Source organism: Lacerta agilis, chromosome 8 (genome assembly GCF_009819535.1).
Source record: "Lacerta agilis isolate rLacAgi1 chromosome 8, rLacAgi1.pri, whole genome shotgun sequence".
NCBI classification, from domain to species: Eukaryota; Metazoa; Chordata; class Lepidosauria; order Squamata; family Lacertidae; genus Lacerta; species Lacerta agilis.
The window spans coordinates 63,691,085-63,718,388 of NC_046319.1; the positions used below are offsets into that span (position 1 = coordinate 63,691,085).

At 43.8% G+C, this 27,304-nt stretch overlaps 1 protein-coding gene across 3 annotated transcripts; it reads right to left on the reverse strand.

The window, feature by feature from the left end:
- Window positions 1–6,452: 6,452 nt before the first annotated feature.
- GMEB1 (glucocorticoid modulatory element binding protein 1) lies at window positions 6,453–26,995 on the reverse strand. Of its 3 annotated transcripts, none has more exons than XM_033157931.1 (10): window positions 26,940–26,995; window positions 22,253–22,419; window positions 21,653–21,735; window positions 20,873–20,997; window positions 18,950–19,053; window positions 17,392–17,546; window positions 14,690–14,818; window positions 12,714–12,851; window positions 10,187–10,309; window positions 6,453–7,625 (listed from the first exon to the last, which is right to left on the reverse strand). In XM_033157931.1, exons 2-10 carry the CDS (start codon window positions 22,378–22,380, stop codon window positions 6,919–6,921), a joined length of 1,692 nt encoding a protein of 563 aa, XP_033013822.1. In that variant the 5' UTR covers window positions 22,381–22,419; window positions 26,940–26,995; the 3' UTR covers window positions 6,453–6,918. The 3 variants fall into 3 exon arrangements, with proteins under 3 accessions (XP_033013822.1, XP_033013820.1, XP_033013821.1); XM_033157929.1 differs by having other exon boundaries at window positions 21,653–21,738; XM_033157930.1 differs by lacking the exon at window positions 26,940–26,995 and adding an exon at window positions 26,855–26,925 and having other exon boundaries at window positions 21,653–21,738.
- Window positions 26,996–27,304: the final 309 nt, after the last annotated feature.

Genomic DNA, 27,304 nt, shown 5'->3' on the forward strand with positions numbered 1-27,304 from the left:
GCCCGCGGCTCCGCCCGCTGCTCGCCTCGACGCTCTAGCCCCCGTCCCTCTACCACAACAACCCCCACTCTCTATGGTCCGCGCGCGCACACACACGCATGCGCGCACTCGCGCGCTCGGCGAGGGTTAGGTGTCACGCGGTAAAGGGAGCGCGCGGTGAGATACCGCGCTGGGGGGTTGGAGGGGGGAAGATGCGGGGGCAGAGAAAAGCATGATGGGTAAATGTGTTGAACCGCTCTGGGAAAGGGGTGGGGCGATGGAGGAGGAGGAGGAGTTGTCACTAGCGCCCCCTTCCGAAAAGGTGCTGTAAGTTTTATAATACGTATAAAAATGAAGCCAAGGAAGATGGGGGAGGCTGTTAATTTATTGAAAGAGGGCCTATGCCTTTAACAACCTTGGCGGTTTTTTATTTTATTTTTCATGAAACACACACACACAGAGCCATGGGTGTAGCCAGGGGGGGCAGTAAAAAAATAGAAATAATTAGCTGACCAATCAGGTCAGTTCTGCCACCCCCTAACAAAAATCCTGGCAGATGCAGGTGTCATCATGCACAGCAGGTTGCAACTGGAGCCTAGGCTTTTCTCTGGAGTCATGGAATTGTAAAGTTGGAAAGGATGCTCCAAGGCTCATCTAGTTCAGCCCCCTCTGCACAGTCCCTGCTCAGGAGAATAGTGAAGCCTGCAGCAGAAATAATAAATGAAAAAAGCCTGGCAAATAAAAACGCACACAACTTTAAGTCATGGGGGTGTTAGCAGGTTGGTCTTCCTGGTGATAAGGCTCCTGCTTCCATCTGGGATTCTAATGTTTCCTTTTACACTGCGTTACCTGCTGCCTTATGGAACTGGCTTTTTGGACCGGCCCTGTCACACTAAATCTTTAACAGGAAATAGCTGTATGCAGAAAATTGGGATGCCACCCCAAATTCCCTCACGGGAAATTACAATGCAAACTCCTGTGATTTTACAGGTCAATGGGTGTTGCAAACAATTTTTTCTTTTCCTGAAGCAAATAACATGGATATGAACACTGAGCTTCTGTTAGTTTTCCACATAAACCTTGGAAATTATCAGATAATGAAACTTTGGGGAAACAGAATAAAGCACAGTCTGAATGCAGCCCTAAACAAATGTTATAAGAATTTTAAGGTCACACACACACACCCCGATATATTTATCGGTAGATGTTCATAAATCTACAAAGCAAACATATACAAATACGTAAACCACATGTCCTGAAACCATTTTCTTTCTCCCAAAATGACCTCAAATATTTCTCTGCAAGGTTGAAGGAAATGGGAAATCTCCCCATTGTCTCTTTGACAAATCCCGTCTTAAGGGCACTTTTAAGATATGAATAGGATGTGAGCCTGTGGCCTGTGGCCTGGATTTAGGAACTGAGTACCGGTAGTTATCATAACGGGACGCGGGTGGTGCTGTGGGTTAAACCACAGAGCCTAGGGCTTGCTGTTCAGAAGGTCGGTGGTTCGAATCCCTGTGATGGGCTGAGCTCCCGTTGCTTGGTCCCTGCTCCTGCCAACCTAGCAGTTCAAAAGCACGTCCAAGTGCAAGTAGATAAATAGGTACCACTCCGGCGGGAAGGTAAACGGCGTTTCCATGCGCTGCTCTGGTTTGCCAGAAGCTGCTTAGTCATGCTGGCCACATGACCCAGAAGCTGTACGCCGGCTCCCTCGGCCAGTAAAGCGAGATGAGCGCCGCAACCCCAGAGTCGTCCGCGACTGGACCTAATGGTCAGGGGTCCCTTTACCTCGTTATCATAATAAAAGAGTGGCCAGGTTGCACTGGTAATCCAATCAGGTAACCTGACAGGAAGAAACAACACACCCAGATTTCCGCCCCTTCTATGATGTATTAAGGGGGTGGTCTTGGGCTACACCGCTTCTGTGATGTATGTATGATGTTTCTGGGGGTGGTCTTGGACTCCAGGGTGGGCAATTAAAAATGTCTATATAAGAGCTTGAGCGCATGGCTTGGGGTCCCTCCCCCCCTGTTGTGGGGGGGGAAGCACCCTGTTGCAACAGCTTTAATAAAGATTAGGCTTACTAGCTGCTTTGCTTCTCAATATTCTCTGGTTGGGCTCTGTTATTTTCTCCTGCTGCTAGAGAACCTACAAAAGGACTCAATATGGGCTCTTGGGTACCCCATAAGGGAAAAGGAGCAGATTTTTTTTTCTCATAACATGGACAAACCACTCCTTACAAACAAACAAAAGAAGTCCAGTGAGGAATAATTCATGTTTTATAGGCCCTGTTTTAAAAGTTGCATTGGTTGCCAGTTCATTTCCGGCCCAATTCAAGGTGCTCCCATTAGTGTTTAAAGCCTGAAACCAGTGGCTCCCAAACTCCCCCCCGCCATGGACCACTTGGAAATTGCTAAGGGTCTTGGCAGACCACTTAATGATTTTTCTGCATGTTGTAGCAGTTGTAATGAGCTGGGCTAGATGATGTATGGTTTTTAATTGTACTTTTATTGCTTTTTTATTTCTTATATTGTATGTATCTTACTGAGTTTACAGTTTGAATTCCACAGAATTCATATTGCAGCCACAATAAAGTACAATACAGTGGTACCTCTGGTTACGAACTTAATTCGTTCTGGAGGTCTGTTCTTAACCTGAAACTGCTCTTAAAGACCTGAAGCACCACTTTAGTACTATTTCTGGGTTAGCACTGTCTGTAACCTGAAGCGTCTGTAAAGTATGAGCAGGGGTCCCCAAACTAAGGCCCTCAGGCCGGATACGGCCCGCGTGAGCCAATTATCCGGCCCCCGACGACCCCCGCTGCCCGCCCTTACTGGCGCAGCTCAGCTGCCCATCTCTGTGTCAGCGCAGCACTGGAAATAGCTTGTATGCATGCGCAAGCGTAATTTCCAGCGCACTTCTGGCACGGTGCAGCACTGGAAATAGCTTTTGTGCATGTGCAAAGCGTCATTTCTGGTGCACTTCTGGGTCTGCAGAGGCCCGTGCGCACCCACACACGCTATTTCTGGTGCCATGCCGCACCAGAAGTCCACCGGAAATGATGCTTTGCACATGCGCAAAAGCTATTTCCGGCGCTCCACCGTGCCAGAAGTGCGCCGGAAATTACGCTTGCGCACAAGCTATTTTCAGTGCTGCGCCGACCCGGAAAAAGCATGCACTCCCCCGTCCGCCGCGTGATCGGCGCCAGAGGAACCGGCCCAAGGCCAAGTAAGTTTGGGGACCCCTGAGTATGAGAAATAAAAGCATTAAAAATCAATATGAATATTTAATGGGGACGTGCCACAGACCACCTGAATGAACCCTGAGGACCACTACTGCTCCGTGGACCAGACTGGGAGCCCCTGTACTCAAGGACTTAGGCCCCAAATATCTGAAATACCCTCCCCATCCCTGCAGACCTTCTCAGGTGTTAAAACTGGCACAAGTTCAGGAAACTTGCTCAGAGGTTCAGGAAGATGCTGGGGCGTGGACATTTTCTGTAGCAACTCCTAGGTTGTGAAATCCCCTCCCCACAGAGGTGTGCCTAGTACCTTAATTATATAGTTTCCCATTGTATGCTGAAGACACACCTCTTTTTACCCTGGCTTTCATACCCAAGGTATTTTTTCATGGCCCACCCTATTCCTGTGACTGTAGTTTGTCCTAAACTGCTTTTCCTACTCAGTTTTAAACTGTGGTAACCCTCCCTGAGACCTTGTGGTGAAGGTCAGGATAAGAAATCAAATTATTAATTATAGTCACCCTCATCATCATGTTCTGCAGCCACAGAATATTGAATGTTAGTTTACATTACCCCAGGATGGCCATTTAGAAGGAAATAAATAAATAAATGATGATAATAAATGCATTGAAAAATTTGAAGGTTCTCAAACCAGAATCACTAGAGATAATAATCTGACTGTGGTTGTCTACAAAAAATCTAATGGTGGCAACTTTGGGAGCCCCAGCATTGCCCTTCACAGTAGTTTCCTCCCAACCTCCCAATCCTTGCTCAGCAATAAACACAAGCTTGCCTTGTACAAAATGGCCATCACTCAACACAGCCTCCCACACCAGATCGTTGTGAGGATGAATGAGATAAGAACTGTGTTTTCTCTTTCTCAGAACAGTTCTGAGAAATCGCAAGGAAATAGATGTAACAGTTGATCAAGACCCTATTGCTCTTCATTTTGCAGGCATGAAACTCATAGGTCCATTTCTAAAGGAACTTCTCACATGATGCAGAGGCAATCCTGAGCATAGCTGTCTACCTTCCCCCTTTTTGCGGGAAATTCCCCTATCAGTACTGATAGGGGAATTTCCCGCAAAAAAGGGGAAGGTTGACAGCTATGATTCCTGAGTGTGCTTGCAAGTGCATGCTCCACAAGGAGGTGCAAGTATTCACAGTGCCCTGGTAAGCACACCTATACGATAATACGTTTGCATTTCAACATTTTTTAAGGTGCATACTTTAAACCTCTTGTTTGAAGTGACCCCTATGACAGGATTGGCAAGACCTGAGGCATGCAGAATCTACTTTGTTATCAGAACTCTAAGATGAACAACTGGAGCCAGGACACAAACACAAAGATACACACTATGAATTAAAGAATTCAGAACCCAGAACTCTTGAATCCCCAAACTGAAGTGAGATCACAGTACTCTTGACACACACACAAAATCCACTCCCAATTCATTTCAGCAGTACATTTTAGGGGAGTAATGCTCTTGTTGTCATTGTTAATTGGGATTCAGAAATCCAGTAGATCCAACTGTGCCCTCCTACACCCTTGGAGACGCCCACATGCCCAGTGGACCTGTGAATCAGCAATTCTATGCACTGATGGGGGGGGAAAGTCAGGCACCTCCAGAAAAGGGGTTATAAATCGTATGTGTCTATTTAGCACTGGACAGCCATTCACACTTGAGTGCAAAAGCAAATATCCATAGATTACTGAGATCAGCAGTGGATAGCTGACCCAAGTTGCGCTTGTGCAGCAGGAACCACAGAAAGTTGTCATGGTGCATGTCTAAGAGGTGGAGCTGCAAATCAGCATGAATATCATCCCTACCTGCCGTGAGCTTATGCGGTGGCCTTAGGCAAACATGGAGAGGTAATAGTTGCCCTCTGGTTGCAGAGGTGAAGGGAAGGACATGGCATTGCCAGTCCAACTGGAAGAGTTTCATAAACAGTGTGGTGTCTCCAATGTTAAGTCCCACTCAGAATAGAGCTACTGAAATCAACAGGCACAACGGGTCTACTCTGATCCGAGATTAGTTGGATACAACCAAGGCTCTTTTTTTCATCCAGAACTCAGTTCCGGCACCTCTCAGGTAGGAGCCATTGCCACTCTAAGAGAATGAGGGAGGTGTTCATGGTGCGTTCCGGCACCTCTTTTTCTAGAAAAACAGCACTGGATACAACCCAGTCTACATAACCATTAACTGAGTATTAGTATAGTGTCATGGTTAGAATAGGATAGCCCCACACTCCATGGAAGGCACTGAGTGATCTTGGGCAAGTTACACACTCAGCCTCCATGGGGTTGCTCTATGATAAATGGGTGAGAGAGGAAGAACCTGGTATAGCCATAATAATCCAGTTAGCCTTTGGTTTCTGTTTTAATTTTTAATGCAAAAAATGAACAAACAAACAAAACAAATGGCACTCTACCCATGCCCCAAAGTATTGTATTCTTACTGCTGGCTTTAGATATTTCTGTCAAACAGGTTTCCCCAAAGTCTCACTTTCCTATTTTAAAGAAATGAACCAAGTGGGGAGGGAAACAAAATCCCTTTTCACTCCTTTCCCTTTCCTTAAAGAAACAAAAGAGAGAGAGAGAGAGAGAGAGAGAGAGAGAGAGAGAGACCAGGCAGTCACATTGCTGAAGTGTTGTGCCAGGCTAGAATCCTGTTGACCTATTTCTCAAAGTGTTATGAACACCAAACATGCACACACACACACACACACACACACACGTGTATATATATATATATATCTATATATATTTATCTAGTAAGCTTGGTATGGTTCCCAGCATGCAGAGTAAGCAGCAGGTATACCTGGCCTGCTGAGCCCACAGCAACAGCACAACCCACACTTGATACATCCAGGACGACAATCCAATACTCAAAAGGGCAGGTGGTGCTTGGGTGCTATGTCTGATTTGTGTGTATGTGTGCATGTGCGTGCAAGGCTTAAGCAATTCTTGAAAGTCTCGTAACTGCACCTATTGAAAATAAAAACCACCGGGAGAGCTGAGAATCCAGTTCTAGGTGCCACAAAAGGGCAAAAACAGTTCAAGGGTGTGAGCTGCTGCAGAAAGATGAAGACAATTAAACAAAAAACAAAAAGCACCAGCATCTGAGTGATGGGACTGTGGTCTCTCAAATTGGGATGAGGTGGGGGGGGGGGGTTGCAATTTCTTTTTCTCCCCCTCTCTCTCCAAAAATCAAAAGTCTAGCACAGTTGATAAGGTAACACAGAATTTAATTTCTTACGGTGGTTGAGAGCTGAGGAATAAGTAAGGATCCCATTTCCCCACAATCGCTCTCATCCATTAGTCAGATACATTTCAGGTACCCGGCTTCATTAATTTCTAAGACAAAACAGTTGAAGTGTAAACAAGGTGTAGACAAAGTGTCTTTTTCAAAACTGGGTCTATGGGCTGTAATCACACGCTGTGCGATGATCTCGGTAACAGCAGGTGCTTGTTTCCCTTCTGTGGGAGTGCTTAGGATTAGGCAGGATAATAAGTTTCCTTTCCCTTCCCCCCTTCAGTACAAATGGAGGCTGCGCTCTCCCATGTGAAAATCTTTTTTTTCTTTAATATCCTATGGGAACTTACCTGAAAGGCTGTAAAAAAGAAAAAAAAAAGGGAGGCAAAACAAATAAACAATCGATGAACCCCAAAGGAACTTTACAATCTGGCTTTTTGGCTAGTCCTCCAAGACCACAATCTCTACGTTGTGGACCTGATGCTGGTGCTCATCGACCTCAGCCACCACCTTCTCCTCAGTCCTCAGTTCTGTTCCCAGAATCACAGCTTTGGCCCCAGACTCCTCTGACTCAGCTTCTGGATCAGGTGCCGGGTCTATTTCTATGATGGTCTGTCCCTCGTCTGAAGTGCCCTCGACAGCCTGTAGGGTAGAGGTCAGGCCAGACTCCATGGCCACCAGTTCCACAGGATTCACCACGGTGGCCACATTGGCAAGGGTGCTGCTGTCCTGCATGGCAGCTGAACTCAGCAGGGCCAAGCTAGAAGACGGGTGAAGGGTCACTGTGTCGGAGGAGCTGGTCTTGGAGGAAGAGACCATCGTGGCGTAGCGGAACAACTGCGAGCCTGATGGCAAGGTATGGACAGTCACTGGGCTGGAGCTCTGGCTGATGGTTGCCATTGGAATGTTGCTCACAGAGAACTGCTGCCCCATGGGTGCAATGGTGATGGGCGAAATCACTGTGAACTGAGGCTGCTGGATGGGGGCGGAAGGGCTCAGGACTGTGGCCGAGGCTGGACGCTGCAGCCGGGGCCTCTTAGGTGGCTTGGGAGTGCTGACAGGCATGAGGACCACGTTCTGAACAGTCTGGGACTTTAGTTTCTGATCCCTGGCAAACTTCTTCTGCTCCTCCAGCTGGCGGTCCAGGTCTGCAAGGAGAAATTAAGTTACACAGTCAACTGGGAGAAACCTTTGAGAAGCTGCCAAGAATGCAGGGGCTCCTCAAAGCGCCAAAAGGGAGGGGGGGGAGTGAGAAAAACAGATTATTTTCACAAGAGTAGCAAAGCAGCTTCTTGGCAGGGAAAGAGTTTTCAGCCACTTCTGCTGCTCCCCATCAAAAGGATGGAAAGGTGGGCGGAACAGATTGTCTCTGCAGACAACTCCAATTCTTTTAGGGAACAAAAATGGGAAGGGGGTGGAAGGGGGGAAATGACAGCCAAGAATCTCCCTCCCTAAATACTAACCTCCCAACACCAATGCTATGGAGGGCAGGCAACAAGCTATTAGAATGAAAGATGCATCATGTGTTAAATATTCAAGCCTACATGTATTTAAACCATCAAAAGTGTCCTCAAACATTAGAAAACTGTGGGAAGAGGCTATCATACTTGTTTACAGAAATCCAGAGCATTGGTATGCAATTCATACCTTCTGGCAAGAAATGGAAATCCATACACAGCTAATACTAACCCTACCAATAATAAGGAAGTGGAACACACATATGCACACATGCCAAAACATAATCATTGGTATTAGGTATAGAAACGGTGCTTTAACTTATGGAAAAACTAGGTATGAATGCAATTAAAATGCACATTTTAAGAATGCCAGTACTCTTTTGTTTGTAATTTTATTTGTGTGTCACTTTTCTACAAAAAAAGAAGAAGGAAAGAAACCATGCCCAAATTAGCTGATGACAAAGAAAACAGGAATGCATTTCAAAATCAAACCATACAGGAACAATTTTTAATAACATGATACAACGACAAAACAATCACATATAACAACATATAACCCCCCCACCAACATTTTAGCATTGTAAATTAACAACATCCAAAAGCCAAAATAATAAGTTAGCTTGGTCTGAGAAAAGCCCCTCCCATGATGTTGCTCACAATCTCTCTCCTATAGCAGCTTGTAGACTTCTGAAGGCAAGGGGTAGGATAGCCGGAAACACCCCTCCCATATTAGCCTCTCTCTGTGTGTGTGTTACTGTGTCAGGACTGTAGGGACCAAGGAAAGAGAGCCACAGTAGCAACAAAAGTCCTCTAACTTCTATTTAAATAGCAAGGGAAGCTGCCATTGGCATCAAAGGGAGCTTTCTTCCAAATGCAAAGAGCAGGGACAGGGGGAGGTAACACACACACACACACACCATAAAAAGGGAAATGGTTAAAAACTCCCCACAGTCCAGACCCTGCTGAGCATCTCCCATGACTGCTATTTGCATTTTTAAAAAAATGATTGTGGGAAATATAGTAAGAAAGACAGGGACTCAGAATGGCAATAGATGTTGACTATTTTGAGCTAATTCACTGCCAGTATCTCCTACTTCAGGAAGCCTAAATCCTGGGTCCTTCTGGACTTATGGAACTGGCCTATACAAAGTCAGATCATTGGTTCATCTGACTCAATATTGTCCATCGTGACTTTCCCAACAGCTGCTACCTGAACATTTACCAAAGCTGCCAAAGATTGAACTTGGGAATTTTTTTTGCGTGCAGAGCATGTGTTCTACCACTAAAATATGGCTCTTCCTGAAAAAGGCTACAGTCTTGCTCCATAACTTACTGTAGCGGGGGCTACTTCTACGACTACTAGGGCATTGCTTCAAGAAGAAAGGAGAGGGCTGTCTTGCAAGTGCCAGTTGTTGTTTTTAAAAAATGACAAGACTAAAAATAGCACTGTGGGGCCGAAACTGTATACAGTGGTACCATGTTTCTCCTAAAATAAGACACCGTCTTATTTTTTTTTCCGCTCAACAAAACACAGTATGGCTTATTTTCAGGGGATGTCTTATTTTAACTGCGTTGCATGGGTACGCTGCATAGCCATGCCTCTCCAGGCTGTTTTAATGGGAGGTGCCACGTCACTATGGCTTATTTTCGGGGTATGGCTTATTTTCGGGGAACAGCTTATATTTCGCAAATGCATAGAAATCCTGCTATGGCTTATTTTATGGCTATGTCTTATTTTAGGAGAAACACGGTACCTCGGGTTAAGAACTTAATTTGTTCCGGAGGTCCGTTCTTAAGCTGAAACTGTTCTTAACCTGAGCTACCACTTTAGCTAATGGGGCCTCCTGCTGCCGTCATGTGATTTCTGTTCTCATCCTGAAGCAAAGTTCTTAACCCGAGGTACTATTTCTGGGTTAGCAGAGTCTGTAACCTGAAGTGTCTGTAACCTGAAGCGTCTGTAACCCGAGGTACCACTGTAGCAGGGAAGCACACTGTCCTCACAGAATATTTGAAAAGGGAAAAAAAAAAACAAGTTTACAAAACGATACAAGCATTGGAGAACATTGGCGGCAGCAATGGAAATGGGAATCTGAATACTAAGAAACTGCAGTATCTCTTTAACAGAAGAATGGCAGTCTTGAGAAAAGTTGACTAGGCTGTGAGGCGAAATGAACAACAAAAACACATTTATTGCACAGCAAGATGATAGATTTAGAATATCCCAAGAAATGTACTCCCAGTCATTACCATACCTGCCAGAGTATAAAGAAACTGTTCTTCTCCCTGATCTGTTTGACTCTTCCTGTTGTCCAGCACTCTCTTGACAGTGTCCATCAGGCCAAAAGTGTGAGCAACATTATTTAGGACAGCAGCGTCTACAGAAAAACTTCCATGGGTTATTGTCTAGTTTTCTAAACGGAATCCAACATCCAGACAGAGAGAGAGAGAGAGCACCTCATGACAAAGAGCTTGAACCTCTTCTATTTGGCAGTACTGCATTTACCTAATGCTTCTGCAGCTAACAAAGTGATCTTGAATGAAATACAGAGGTAGTTTACATATTCTTCTTCATTTTGAATATTAATAAATTAATACGGTGCAATGGGTCAAGATTTACATCAGAAGGAAATCAAGACGAAAAGCCATGAAAAGTTCCTCTTGACAGTTCCTCTCTCGAGAACTGCACATGGATAACTGTTGTGGGATGTCCAAGCACCTCTGCTGGCATTTAACATTGGCAGTGATCCTTGGATGTTTGATTAAAAGCAGAAACTAGGCCTTTGAGAATTAGGCCAGAAGTCTCCTTAAGAGCAGAAAAGTCCTGCTGAATCAACTAAAGGCCTATCTACTCTAGCAATTTCTTTTCCACAGTGGCCAACCAGATAACTATGGGAAGCCCAGAAAAGGGATATGAGGGCAATAGTATATCCCACTGTTGTTTCCCAGTGACTGCAAGTTAGTGGCATGCTTGTGCAAATGCAAGCGAGAGCTATTCCAACCATCCATGCATCCCATCAGGATCTGGCCCATTTACAGCACAATCTGATACAGTGGAACCTTGGTTCCCGAATGGCTTAGTTGACAAACAAATCGGCTCCCAAATACCGCAAACCCGGAAGTAAGTGTTCTGGTTTGCGAACGTTTTTCGGAAGCCGAACGTCTGTTTTGGCTGACGGTATTGTTTCCGGGGCCAATCAGTCAATCAGAAGCCGCACCTTGGTTTTCGAACGTTTTGGAAGTCAAACAGACTTCCAGAGTGGATTGAGTTTGAGAACCAAGGTACCACTGTATAGGTTTACTCAGAAGTAACTCCCACTGTGTTCCCTAGTTTAGAACCGCAACCTATAAAAGAAAATCCTGCACAGTACCCATATAATGATCAGTTGGCACAGAAAAGGTCCTGTTCTATTTCATTTGGTCAATGTAAGAACTGTTATTGAATTAGAGCTTGTTTTCTCTTCCCTCCTCATCTCTTTTTCCTTTTGTGTTATGTATACCCATGGGCAGGGACTGGTTGAATTGACTTTATTGCTATTATGTAAACTGCTGTGGAAGTTTCACTGGGGAAAGAAATCATTTTAATTAAAATAATAATAAACAAAACAAAACCCAGGCATCTCAAAGCAAATCCCCATGTTACATTTTTATGCATGCTGGTTCGCATACTGTGTGTTAGCGACAAAGAAATCAATTGCATTTAGCATGAGTGCTCTCTTTCTGTGTGTGTCTAACCTAGCTCGTTGCAAGGATAAAACGGAAGCAGGAGAAACATGTATGCCACCCTGAGCTCCCTGATGGAAGAGTAGGATAAAACAAAATAATCCATCAATCCAACTGATTACTGTACTGGAGACCTTTCCCTTATGGCTAATGTAGCCCTGAAAAGGCAACCACAGCAACTAAGAAGGATAGAGAGAGGACTTTTATATCACTGATCCCCAAACCTCCAATGGCTTTCACCAAGAGGTCTGAAAGCCAGGAGCTGCTCATGCCCACCTTCCCGTTTCAGCCTACAAGACTCTTATGAACAGCATATTCTAGTAGCTTTAGGGGAGAAATTATTTAGGAAACAGAATATTTCACTTGTTGCCCTGGGGAAACCACTTGAGATAACTTTTTTGTTGAAAATAAGAATGTAAATATTCTAAAGTAATTATTTTCCCCACCCCAAGTAGTCAATACCTGGTTATAGCACTTCCCAGATAAGCTCGCTTGGCATTGATGTTGATGTGTTTCCAGCATAAGGTCAAGACTATATTTACTTTTATTTGCTTGTTTTATGGCTGGTAACAACACAGTACTATGCATGTCTGCCGAGAACTAAGCCCCATTCAGTTCCCCACTAGGGGGGTTTATGGGACCGCAACATTAGTATTGTTTTAAAGCCATTCTGGATTTTGGTGAGTTTTGCTGTGGCTTCTGCAATTTTCAAGGGTTGTATGGAATGTTAATCATACTCAGAACAGACCCACTGAAATGAATGGGAGTGACTAAATTAAATGAATGTACTGTGAGTGGAACTCAGCTGAATAAAACTCATTTGGGGTGGGAATTTATTTTAAAACATTCATTAGCTGCCTTTCTGGAACATGGCTTTTATAGTGTTGTTATATTTGGAGGGTACACCACCCTGGGAGTCCTGTTACTGAAGGAAGGATTATAAACTGACTTATTAAATACAGTGCACAGCTACACGTCTCAAAGATAAAAAAGCATGAAAGTCTATCCCACTGGTAGTTCATTTCATATTGACATGGAGACTGCTGACCTCCTACCCACCGGTAACCTGGAAGGGTGACTGGCCAAGCCTCTGCTGAACACCTCTCAGCACCTCTTCTATCTCCTTCTGAATGTTGCAGACAACTTCTTCCATCAACCCCACATCAGCGATTCCTTTCCAGAACATCAGTGTGTCCTCTGGCACAAGGGAAGAGAAAGATTTGGAAGGAAGTATCAGTTGGCAATTGCAATGCAAAGCTAGACTGGCAATCATGTCAAGACCAGCAAACCATCGTATAGCAGGAGGCATCTCTGGAAACTGGCTTCTAAGGCTGCAAAGCTGCACACATTTCCATGGAAGCACGTGTTGCTGAATTTAATGGGGCTTAGTCATGAATAGGCTTGCATAGAACTGTGCAGTAAAACTAGCCATCAGGGCACTCACCTTGCAAAAAAGAATAATTAAAAAATATTATTCAACTCCAGATATAGAGAGCAGCAGTAGGGAATTCCATATTGCTATGACTTCTTGGAGTTTTACATCCCATCACATCATGCCCCCCAAATCATTGCAAACCTTTAAAGAACAGCAATCGTAGCAGCTAAAGCAGCAGCATTAATACCTGAGCACTTGGAAGTGGGCATTTTACATCTGCATTCCTCCCATGTGTCTTCATCAGCCTCCCAAAATCTGATCAAGTTGCTGTGTGTCCGTTTTCTTTAATTCTCACCCATCTTGGACACATTGTCAGGTTGAAAAGCAGCATATATTTGAAGTAAAGCAATATATGCAAATCTGGGTTGTTTTTGTTGCCTGAACAGTATGTTCTAAATAAGACAACTGAAGCCATCCTTGTGGTGGAGGGGTTGGACATTTTTAAAAATACCAAATCACAGGGCATGACACATGGACTATGCTGGACTTGGAAGGATTAGACCAGCCAGCGCCAGCCTATTGTTTTCGACCTCCAGCCTGGATTTAAGAAACTCATGGAGGATAAGACTATCAATGGCACCTCCAGTTGCAGAGCCAGTATGCCACTGAATACTAGCTGCTAGGAGCAGCAGCCAGTGAGGACTAAAAATCCAACTGATGATTTGCACAATTAAACAGTCACCAAGATCAAAAGCAGAGCTTTCCAAATTTTAGCACCAATTAGCACATGGTGCCTCAGTTTCCAAAAGGGGTGGGGGCAGATTTTTCAGACTCAGTACTTCAGGCAGTCACACATTTAGGTACAAACAATCAAGCAAGGAGGCACTGCTGAGCAATGTGCATGCCTGTGTGAACCAGCCAATAATTGAAATAGTGTCCAAATGGCCTCCTCTAGCTGACAGCTGATGCGTTGCCATCTACAACAGGGTTGGGGAATCTTTGGCCTTCCAGATGTTCCTGGACTACAATTCCCATCATGCTTGGCCACTGGCCACATTGGCTGGGGCTGGAATCCAGGACCATCTGGAGGGCCGTGGGTTCTCCATCCCTGATCTACAGTCATGAGAATCATCTTCAGGTCAGCTCTCTGCTAACCCCACTCCTCCCTTCCAAAAAAACCCCACTCTCCATGTTTACCATAAAACGATCTCACATGGCTCACCATCCTATCCATCAAACCCCACCTGTGAAAAACTCACTGAACAACTCAATATTGAATTTTGGAAATTCAAATGTTGAATATGGGGTATGGATGGGGAGGAAACCCCATGGGTTTTGAAGTGTGGAGTTTTACAAACAAATTCGGCTTTTAAAATGTCCGTGGAATGTCCTGCCCCCTTGCAAAAAAAAAAAAAAAATCTCTAATATCAACTTTGTGTTTTAGTGTTCAGCTGTAAAAAAGAGGTTTTGAATTTGTTAATTTACGGTTTTATAAAATTTGTTGTCAGTCACCTTGATTTCTCTGGAGAAAAGGTGAGAGATGTTTTAAATAAATAAAATTACAAACACAGCTCTTTGCAGTATTTTGCTGCCTGAAGATGGGGAGGGGGTGCTGGGCAGGTGGGCTGCTAAGTCATTCAGGCAAACAGCAGAGACATACCTGAAATCTCCTCTGGGTCCTTCTTGATTCCCTCCTCAGTTGCCATGGTGACTGCTGCTGTCAGAGCACGGTTCCATTCAATCCCTTCCTCCACACTCTCCTCAGACACTGTAATTTGAGTGATGCTTCCTGCAGAAGGGAGGATACAATTGAAGATGCTTCATTGCCACTGTAGTTTCCCCCGACACACACACACACACACACGGCCACCCTGATTTGTAATACATGGATTGAACTAAGCAAAGTAAAAAACCAAGGGCCAGTTTAAAGATCAATAACAACAGCAGCTGACAAAACCACAATACCCATGTTGTATATTCCAAGCATCAGCCATGCAGATACTGAGCGGGTGTAATTGTCTTTTAAATTACGTCCACTCTGGGTAAACAAAGGGGGGGGGTCTCCATGTGGAAGCCATAATGGGCTGGTTAAGAAAACAAACTAACTTATCCAGAAGCAACAGTGTAATGAGGGAAGCCAGATCATATTCCCATGCTCACTGAGCACACCTCCCCGCCTGCAGGCTCTTTGGATGTTCCTACACATGGGCATAATTTTTTCACATGACCTACATGCGTAGAATCCGTCACATACAGGCCTGAGCTGCACAAGCCAATATTTCACATACAGCCTGGGAGGTGACCTATGCATGTGTGATTTTACATGTGTATCCCCTATCCAACTGGAAGAAGGCACCATCTTTCTCTGGCCTTGAGATGAGAAAGATGACAGAAGGCCGCTTGCTCACTTATTGGCCCAGGCCGTGGTCAACCAGATTCGTGGAAGGGACTGTGATGTGCTCTAACGTCCCAAAATGCAATAGGATCAAGATCTCAGTTGCACCACCATCAACAAGCAAGGCACTGTATTAATAAAAAGTGTAAAGGAAAAAATAAATCTATGGGAACAGAAGGAATTTCAACAAATAGTAGATTCTCAGGTACAGCTGGAGTGGGGTTTTATTGGTTTGTTTTGGTTTTGTTCTTGTTTTTATTACGTATTTTGTTATTATCTTGTATTTTTACATTATGAACTGTCCACAGATGAAGGATGATACACAAATTCAGTAAATACATAAATAATTTATGTGCTCATCAAGCAATGGAGGATTACGATAAGAAAAATAGTCAAATATTTTGTGTGTGTGTGTAATACCTACAGGCTTATATTAAGTGGCTTGGGCACAGTTTTACGGTAATGTTTGAATTTGAGAGACATGGGTTTAAAGGTTGGCAATTGGGACTTTATTATTAAAACATACTGTTTCTTACCCATCCCAAGCCTTTGAGATGAGATGAGCTACAAGTCAAAACGAAATAAATACATTTCAAAAGGAACCAAGGTATTTGACTCCACATAGGCAAAACAAGCTAAATGTTTGAAATGTAATCACAGGACAGCTGATTATTCTTATTCTTATTTTATTTTACACATTTGGTGGAAGTGAAAGACAATTCACATATTTGGTATACACTCCGGGGCATGAGTAATGTGCCATTTTGCAACTGCACAACACAATGGCATGATTTACTATCGGGCAAATTGTTCTGCATGCTGAGAATCTAATTTTTCTTTCTTTCTTTCTTGCAAGATTCTAGTCCATATCGATGCACTTGTAAGTGTGTGGGCAACATTCGGTGACATTTCAGAAGCCAGCAGGTAATCCAAACAGGATGTCCAGTGGTCAGGGGTAGGGCTTCACTGCTCTGCTTGGCAATTTGCTCCTTTTTACAACTAGGAGAAGCAAAGTAAATTAAGCAAATATATGGAATTACAAGCAAATTTGCATGATTTATTTAAAAAAAATTAGCTTGTACTGGCACAGTATTTGGGCTATGTTGGTGCAAACATATTTTTTAAAAAAAATTGATGCAAAATGAATAAACCCAGGTACTGTGTATAAAATGTACCAGCTGCAGACTGAATCAGGATCGGATTGATTTAATGCATTTTTTAAAAGCTTCAGTTCCACCCACAGATAAAGACTTTGAAGCTAATCTTCTAACTGCAGCAAATGGAAAAAAGGAAAAAAGAGGAAATGGAAAAGTTTCTCTCACTAACATGACTAAAAGTTGACTAAAAGGTTGGCGAAATATCATAATCTTGTTCGTATGAAATAAGGAATGGAAATTAAATGAAAAAACCCCTTTCTTAGAATCTGTATTACAAAGGAACTCATGCCATGTACTGTATGTGGCACTCTAAAAAACAACAATCCTTTTTTCTTTCTTTCTTTTTAAAGCTACAATTGTTGCCACCTGTAGCATATACAGTGGTAAGGCTTCTGAGAGTATTAATTTGCCAGAAGAAAGCCTGAAAGGTTTAGCTGTAAAATACACCATTCTGTACATTTTTAAGAACCAAAAATAAGGGGGAGTTTTCAGCACACAGAGAAGTAGGTTCTCAGTTGTCTATACACTTAAAAATTGTTTCCTAGAACCATGGAAATTCCCATTCATTTGTCAAGTGTTTCTCAAAGAAAGAGAAAAACAGTTCAGAAGGTCTACTACTTTCACCCCATTCCCACTTTACTGTTCTGTCACTGGGCTCCCTCCCAGGCAAAGTTAATCTCATGGGGAAAGGGAGTAGGAAGAAAACTGTTTTAACGTTAGCTCATTAAGAGAAGACAGCATGACGGGAAATGGCAGACAGCAGTGCCACATGGCAGGAATGAATTCTACTCCTGTTCACCTGTTCCCTACCGTCAGCGGAGGTGGGAGTCTGTACCAGGCTTTGCTGCCCTGGCACCGGTGCCCTGGCACTGCTGATCAGGAGGTCAAACTTGGTGCTGCGACAGGTGTTTGTGCAAACCTTGTCATGCTGGTAGAAGTCAATTTGCCCAGAATCCATCATCTTTCTGCAAAGAGAATGAAAAAAGAAGAGATCATGGGAAATGAACCTTCTGTTTGGATTCTTGCCTGAAGTCCTCAAGGCAAGAAGATGAAGCGTTTTTGGCATGATGCATTTTTAGAGGTGCTCAGGGCCGTGTGGTACTGGGCACTTTGCAATCACACAGAACAATGCCAGAACTTGGTATTGGATGCATTGCTCAGCATACTTCTTTCTTGTAAATTTTACCTTGTGTAATTTTAGCCAATGTGGTGTATTGGTTAGAGTGTCGGACTAGGACCTGAGAGACAAGGGTTGAAATCCCCACTCAGTCATGGGTGACCTTGGGCTAGTCACTGGTCTCAGCCTACACAGGGTTGTTGTATGGATAAAAGGAGGTGGAGAAGCAAGTACAGTACCTTTTGGTCCTTGAAGGAAAGGTGGTATATACAAGCAATTAATTAATTAATTCGCAAAGAAAGGTTAGAAAAGTTTGTGGGCAACATGGGGCAAAATCTCAGAAGCCAATCAGGAAGCTGAGCAGGCCTTTCTGCGCCCGTGGTAGCTCTTTGCCCTCTTTAATAATGCGAGAAACAGACTAAACAAATCACAAATTTGCAAGATTTATGTATTTATTTCTCAAACAGATATTTATCCCACCTTTCAAGGAATATAACTATGATTTATAAAAGCTGAAGAATTCAGATTTTGTGGGGACAACCCCATAGCAAAAGCTCTAACAAAAAGGTAAAGGCAAATTTCTAATATGGTTATCTGCTCCACACGCACATTTAGTCCGGGAAGGACTGTTTCTGGGACTCAGCTGCTCTCTGACTCATCACCAAAGCAAGCCAACCCAGAATTACCACTGGCATTGGTGAGAAAGAATGGGAACTCCATGAACAACCCCCTGTCAGCTGTCTGTAAGAAGGACTGGGCAGCACAGTAGCCTTGATATCCTGTTCCAGACATTGTTATCAACCCCAGATTTAGTCTAGTGTGTGGGAGCTGCCATGGAGCGATTGCTCTTTGCTCCATTACTGAGGCCATGGTATTTGGAATCTCAGTAGACATCAAGTCCATGGTATCATGGTCAGAGGAAATGCTCATGTGACACTGATAGGGACTGCATGTCCAAACATAGCCCATGTTGTGAAAAGAAGTGCTAATTATTGGCCACTCCCTCAGTTGGTATTGTTCATATTTCTGCCCCAGGACACTCTTCCGACGTTATTTGAGGGAACATGCAATTGCCAAAAGGATTCAATCCCATCTTAAACATTTGTTATCTCAGAGTGCACCATGCTGAACCAACAGCACCACTTTTAACCAACAGATGAAAGATGGGAACTTAAATGCGGGGGGGGGGGGATACTGCACAGAAAAGTATGCTTTTGGTGGAAGGCTGCTACAGTGGCAGAAGGCCATTACCTCAGCATGATTCCTCCCAGGCGAATGGCTCTCTTCCAGTCCTTCAGGGTAGATTTGCCAGCCAGATGAACAAAATGCTTTGGGCTGATAAGTTGATCATTGAACTAACGAAGAGAAAGAAGAGGGTAAATGGGAGAAACTCTGTCTCATATGCCATCTCCAAGTCAGCACAGCAGCCGCCATCAATCGCAGGTGGACATTTATCAAATCACACCAGGAACTAGCAAACTTAGTTTTCGCATCTAGAGAGAGAAAGGGCAGACAGACCTTCCTTTCTCCCAGTATCCTATCTCAGGCTAGTGGCCCATCTAATCCAGCATCCTACTCTCACGGTGGCCAACCTGATGCCTGTGGGAAACCCATAAGCAGGACCTGAGCACACTAGCACTCTCCCCAACAACAGGTATTCAGAAGCATACTGCCTCTGATTGTGGGCCGGGGCAGAGCATAGCCATCATGGTGAGCATCCATTGGTAGCCTTGTCCTTGTCCTCCATGAATCTGTCCAATCATCTTTCAAAGCCATCCAAGCTGGTGGCCATCACTGCCTCCTGCGAGTTCCACAGTTTAACTTGCACTGCATGAAAAAAGTACTTTATTCTTCTCGCTCAGTACCCATTCTTACACTAATGTAATATTAAATGATGCAAGGCCATCTTTCTGCTCTTCTCTCTGCAATGATCAGATACAAGGGAGAACAGGAGGGATACTGTATCTTTAATACCGCTTTCTTCATCCTACATGACAAACAGCATCTGAGTGTTCTAGTTCCCATTGGTCAGCCCTGTGGGATACCAGAGAATTAGCAGGCATGGCAGGCATGCTAAGTGGGCCAGCTCAGCTATTCACCCACCTTAATCTACTTCCCACCGTTGACTAGTTGGTGTGATGTGCTTTCTCTAATGCTGGGTTAGAAACTGGGCCCCTTTTATCATTACCTCCATCCAGACATACATGCCAGACTTTTCACATTTGTCTTTCAAGGTTTTATCACAAAATGTATGAATAGTGGTGACCAATGGAGCACTTTCAGGATTCCATATTCTCTTTTCCCAACACTGCTACAAGATGGCCCCTGCCAGTTCCCTATAACCTGGGGCATACAATTACTGGCTGAAGCCAACTGCCCAGCGTAAACAGGTTGGAGGCAAAAGAGAGGCTAATTAATAAGATGGTTCAAACCTCCCAAACCTCTTATATGTGCCCCAGGTGGGATTTCCATAAGAAGAATCCTGCTGAGTCAGATTAGAAGTACACCTAGTCCAGCATCCTTTTTCTACAGTAGCCTCCAGAAAGCCTACAAGCAAGATTCTGCCTCCTGAACTGATAGTGCTGACACCAGGAAACGTGCACACACAACAGGTCCCACTATCCAAACACAATACGTTAGGTGGGTGTTCACATAACAAGTTGACATTTTTCATTGATTCCAGTGGGGAAATTTCTAATGCGTTCCTGACCACAGAATTTTGACCCCCAAACCATGAAAAAAAAAACTGTAAAAACCCTCCAAAACCTTGCAAAAGGCAAACAAGGAAGGAAACAAAAATGCTTTCTTATTTATCCAATCTCTCTCCCTCCCCTCCCCCATGGTTTCTGTTGAAACAGCTGTCACAGACCAGCAAAACACACAAAAAATTAAAGCTTGCTTAAGGCTGCTTATTTGCTTACAATACTACACATAGGTCCAGCTATTTGGATATCTGAATATGCAGTGTGGGTACTAATTCCTTATATTCAGATAATTCTGTATAATGAGCACCCACAATTTGGAAAGTGGGACCTGCATGTACTTCAAATAATCCTCCTATGGAAATTCCAGTGAAACTGTAATAATAAATAAATGAGAACAGTTATGTCAAAAAACAAACAACAGAGAACAGAGAGAGGGGAGCTGGCAAGGATAGCTTTACTGTGCTGTTACCTTGACACATTTGACATTGATTCCTGGGCAAACAAATTTCTTCCAGAGGAGAATGGCTTTGCTCTCTCCACAGGTGATGGGGTAGGCAATCTCAATTTCTTCATTTGTTTCAATGGTGCTGGGGTCTGTTGGTAGAAGCAGGAGAAAGTAAGAGACCATTCCTTTAGAAAGCGCGTGCCATTTACATAAATATATGATGCTGCCTTGTATCAAGTCAGACTACTGCTGCATCAGTGAGCAGCAACGACACTCCAAGATCTCAAGCTTACCAGATATCCTTTTACCTGGAGATGTACAGATTGAACCCAAGACCTTCTGCACACAAACTACATGCTCTACCACTGAGCTACAGCCACTTCCTTAAAGTGAGAGGCGTTTGGCTCACTTAACAAAATGCACCAAACTACTGTCACACAAACCATAGTGTGCTGCACTTAGAGAAATCATCGAGCTATGGTTTGATGCTAGCTAGAAGTAAAAGCTACCCCCCTCACCTTACATGCAAAGGAGGAAGGGATGGCATGATCATGGATAACCATTACTTATCATTACATGTGAATGGAGTCTCTGCCTGCATTAACCATCATGGCTTGTATAAGACCTTGTCTGAACTGGTTTTGGACAACATAGCACTCTTATAACTACTTCTGGGGCCCTACCTGCATATCCACCCAACCATGGGAGTAGGAGAACCTTGGTACACAAAAGCTGCAAATTATGCTCCATGACAACTCTGTTGAAATGGTGTCAATGCATCGTATCGCCACAGAGGAAACTTACCAATGCCTTCTTCAAGCTTGTGTATGGTGTGCGTTTCCACGGCCACTACAGCTGTACTGGTCTCAGAGCTCTCTTGATAAACCCTGCTGTGAAAGTACCCACTGGTAAGCGCATTATGTAAAGCACAGAAATGATTTTAGAGCTCTGCATGGCTTGAAACCAGAGAATCTAAAGGAAAACGTGCCTCCATATCAACCTGCTCAAATGCCAAGATCAGCACCCGAGGCCTTTCTCCGTGAGTCAAGTAAAATGGAAATAGTTTATAAACTACCGGGTAACTTCCTCTTCCCAACCTCAGCCCCTAAATCCTATCTACACAAGCTGGGGAAGAAAACCTGCAAATACATGTTCTCTATCCAGCTGTAAAATGAAAGCTCAAAATTGCATCCCTACAACCTACTGGTGTTGCCCTCGCATTTTCAGGACTATTTTGGAGGCATGAGATCTTAAAACTTCAGTTGAAATTCTCTCTTGCACACAACTGCCTTCCTTTATGCCTACCCTGTGGACTTACATCTCAACAGTTCTAAATGCTGCACCCAAGACTGAATTCTACACAGAATCATAGAAACACACCTAGCTGATGACTTGCCAACTTACCCTTGTGGCACTGGCTGCAGTTGTAATATCACCTGAGTTTTGGTATCTTCTGGGTTGCCCCCTTCATTTCCTTCAGTTGGCACGACGACAACATCCCCTACAGGGATGCTTACTTCAGCATTTGCCATTTGCCCACATGAAGTCCAAGAGAATGGATGACAAGTGTGCTGTAGCAAGAAATAAGAAGGTGACTTTGGTTTTCTTGCAAGGACAAACAAGTTATCATCTCTGGCCAAATGAGAGATATTTTTTCTAGCACAAACATAACATGTCACATGTGACCAAATGCACTACCACCTGTAGCAACAGCTCATAAAAATCACATTTCAGTTGCTCAGTTACCGTAATCTTTAGATCACTGAAGTCCTGGGAAGGGGAAAGTGCCAAGGCCTTACTGGCTACATTGGCTTGCCCCAAGTTTTTCTTTTATATATATTTTCTAATACAAGTACATCTAAAAACTGCAGAGAGCATTCATCACCTTATTCAGAGACATTCCCCTTTCTCTCAAACTGGTGCAATATGGTCAAATGCAAAAGAAGACAAGGCACCTGCACTTTTGCCAGCTGTGTAGAATGAATTTCAGCAGGTGTAGTTTGCAAGACAACTATAAAAGATGCAGGAGTCCTATCCTCTTCAGAAGGACCGGATTTTTATCTTGCTGCAGAACTAGCAAATTTATTCAACCAGTTCACTGATTAAGGGCTGCAATCCTACATACAATTTTTTGGAGTAAAGTCCTTTAAACTCAACATGACTCACTTATGAGTACACATGCAACAGTCCTAGCAAGCTGTGAGTCATACCACGTGCCGTAGAGGAAAGACAGAAAGTAACACTCCAACGATTCTTCCCACAGGGCAACTAGAGCATAGGGAACATGGACACTCCATTGAGCAGTTCAAGATTCAAGAGATTATATATGCCTGTGCTTTCTCTCTATCCCCTCTCCGAATCACATGAAAGGGTTAAGCTGAAGCAAACATCAGTGTCCAAAACTGAAGCCCCAAAATGTTTGATTTTTGTGTACATCTGTGATTTTTTATTTGGTTTTAAGTTGCATTACTTGTGTTGTGCTGTAACCTGCCCTGGAATCTTAAGCTTAAAAATGAGCAATAAATATTAAAACAATAATTTTAATAATAATGCTGCATTGGTCTTCAACTAGTGTGTCAGGACCATTACCAAGTCACAGGCTGCACAGCAACTCTGCTATTGTACAGCTAAATAGTCAAAGAAAAGCTTGCTCCCTAAAATGCATGCTTGGCTGACAGGAAGGTAGGTACCAGGTTTGAAATGTTAAAAGGCTATTACTACAGTGATCATGAGTCAGGCTAGGGTAGAGAGGAGATGCAGGCTGTCTGGGCAGGAGGAGCCCACCACTACCATTCCATGTTGTTAAAAACTATGCTCCATTAACTTCATTTTCAATAAAGAGCATACCCTCCATCCATTTAAAAACCAACATGGCTCCCCCCCCCAAAATGGTCCATATTACAAAAATGCAGTTGTCTGACAATATTAACATTACAATGCAAAATGTACTTCAGCGCCTTTCATGTGTGAAATGGCAGGCTTTGTTCAACATGTTGCCTTAGTTTTCATGCACTTTAAAGGAAGTTTCACAGAAATCAGTGGGACTTATTTCTGAATAGACACTTATAGGATTGCCCCACACAGTTCTAAAGACTCTGAAGAAGACAACACTAGGAGCAATATTTTAAGAAGGCGTCAACAAAAGGCAAACACAGTATTTTTTTAGAGACCGGTAACAAAAAATAGGGACCGTACCTGATAACTAGAAAGTTGTGTAGCTTGGTTTATTATCACAGGCAGAGTACATACCATATACACTGATAGCACATTCAAAGCACATTTCCCCCCTCAAATAATTATGGCCACTGTAGCTTAATCCTCATAGTAACAAATTCCCTCATAGTAACAAATACAGTGCCCAAAATTCTTTGAGGCAGAAAATGTGTTTTGAATGTGCTTTAAAAGTAGTGTGTATATATTCTTAAAAAGCTGTCCATCTAGCTAAACACTGTTTGCTCTGACTGGCAGTGGTTATTCAGGGGCCCAGCTAAAGGGTCCTTCCCCACCCCACCTCACCAGCTACCAGATATTTTCAACCAAGTGACAGGGCCCCAAACCTGGGACCTTCTACTTTCAAAGTTCTAACATTGAGCTATGGTTCCTCCCTATTCAAGAAATTTTACCATGTGGCTCTTATTGAAAGAAGAGTATCTGTTCCATTATTCATTTGGCTTGGTAAGACATAGAAAGCAAAGCTTTTTTTGGCGTTATGCTCATAGGAATAGCCCTCAGGGGTCTGACAAACTGTCCATTTGCTCAGTTATCTTATTTCCAAGTCAGATATCTCTGGGAAGTCCACAAACAGGACATAAACCAGCAGGCATCTACTTTTGGGGTTCCCTATCAACATACTTTTTAACTTGGAGACTACCATTGAGCCGAAAGTTGCATATAGCCATCATGCCTCATAGCTATTGATAAACCCATCCTCAATGAATTTTAAAGTGATCTGAGCTAGGGGTGACCACCCCATCTTGTAGAAATGGAGTCCACAAATTAGGCACTTTTGTCTGTTAAGATACAGGAATGAAGGAGTAGATCTGGAAGTCAAAACAAAATAAAATAAAAAATTCCTTCCAGTAGCTCCTTAGAGACCAACTAAGTTTGTTCTCTAAGGTGCTACTGGAAGGAATTTTTTATTTTATTTTGTTTTGACTATGGCAGACCAACATGGCTACCTACCTGTAACTAGATCTGGAAGGTAATTTTTGACAACCAAGTTCAGGAAACAAATTATTAAAGGCACTATGCATATTTACTGAAAAGAAAAGCCCACTGATTTGAAGTGATCACAATACTTGCAACCTTCCTAGACATGATTACTCAGAAGTCCTAATGAATAGTGTTTACAACAGACCACAGCTGCAATTTCAGGTTGATTAAAATTAATAATGATAAGTAGGGTCATAGGCATTGACTATACTATCTTTGACAATTCAGAATGCCTAGCTGCTTATTGTTATGGGTAAAGGGTGTGCTTTAAATGTTGAGATAGTCCATGAAATCATATTTCTGCCTTTATCCTTCCCATCCCCTTCAAGCACTTAACAATTAGTGTTTGCTCTCTCACAATCCTCTCTTCTTTGGGTGAAAAAACCCCTGCTTTCTTCCACCACCATAATCATATAGCCCATAAATTGAAGCCATAATGAAATGATGAGAAAAACACTCTGGGAACCGAGAAACAGGCTTTTAAAGAATTGGGATTCCAGCTAGCATATATCTTCGAGATAAATTGCACATTCACCAAAACTGCAGTCTACACCAGGGTCATCGGAGGCATAATTTTGCACCCATTGGCATCAATACGCCATTGGCATTTTAAAAAATGCGCATTTTATGGTTTTTATTGATATCTAATCCAGGAATCACAACTACCCTTTAATCATTATTTATCTTTTACAAATGAAAGTCATTTCTTGCCTACACACCCACCCCACCGATCTTATTACATCAGAACTATTTAAGGAATAGGACCTAAAGCAAGGGGAGACATGTCCAGCGATGCTGTTTGAACTCATAGATTTCTTCTTGAACATGAACTACCCAAGCATCATGTTTTGAAGTTAAGTTAGGGGCCGCCACCACATTCTGTGGGAGCAAGTTTCATATATTGTTTATGCATTTGCAAAGGTATTTCCGTTATGTACTTGGAAGGACAGTCGTTTTATTCTGCTCCTTGCTATAACTGAAATAAATAAAAATAAGTAATAAACCCAGCGCTAGAAGGCTTTTCCAGAACTTTATTCTATTAACTTTGAGGGGCTTTATAATGTTTTGTTTTACTTAAACCCTTAATTCCATCCATGTCTGGCGTTCCTCACCTTTTTAAGGGTTTCAGTTTCTTGAGGGACACATTATTTCTATAAGAGCCTCAGGGCATGAAGCTTCTCCCTCAAAATAAATAAGTAAATAAATAAATAAATGTGCAGCTATATCAGTAATATCTTGACACTGTTAAAAGGCACTGCTGCCCAGCTCAGGAAAGCAATTTTTTTTAAAGAAAAAGGTGGCAATTTCAGCAGCTGAAGTAATCCTTTTCCCACCATTGGTCACTTTGCCTCTGACCAGAGCATCTCAGCTCAGTATTATCGTCGTCGGCGTCATCATTATTATTATTACTATTTTAAAAACCCCAACCCCTGCTGCCCCAAAAGTGCCTGAGGGAAACCCCAGAGCGCGGCTTCCGCTCCGCGCCCATTTTCCCTGCCCTCGAAGCCCCCTCACAGGCCCTCAAGATGGGGAAAGAAAGTAGGCGGGGATCCCCGGAGGAGAGGTGTGGCCTCTCCGCGGCCACGCCCACCACCACCTCCCTCTCGCTCCAGGCCAGCGGACGACGCGCCAGCAGCCTCCTCCTCCTTCCCCCCTCCCTCCCTCTCTCCCTCCTTCCCCCCTCCCCTCCTCCCGCAGTGGCGCGGCGACGTCCGCTCTCCCGGCGGCGGCACGTACGGCGGCGGTGGCCGTGCGCAACTCTAGGCGCAGCCCCCCTCCCTCGTCCCTACGCACTCTGCGTCCCGTCCTGGTCCCTCCCGGCTCCCGTAGCGCGGCGGTGGCGGCTGCAACGTCGCCCTCTGCTCCCTCCCCCCCTTACCGTCTCCGAGCGGCCGAGTCCGGGGCTGTTAAGCGTGGGGGGGGAGGGGGAGTAGAAGGAAGTAGCGAGCATGCGCAGGAGTTTCCACGACTCGGCCGCCAGCACTTCCGGCCGCCTCCTGCCTTAAAGGGGCCGCGAGCAATTGCTGATATTGCCCCCCACGGCCATAATGTGGGGGAGCTCGGAAATAACTTTGTTGGGGAGGTGGGCAGAGGCGGGTGGGGTTCGGCTTGCAACCCTTGAGGAAATTGGTCGGTGCGAGGCGGCGGGTGGTCGGGAGCCGGTAGTCGCTTCTCAGCTGCAACAGCCGCAATGGGGCAGCCAGAATAGTATAAATGCTTTAGCAATTATTCGTCCAAAGCAGC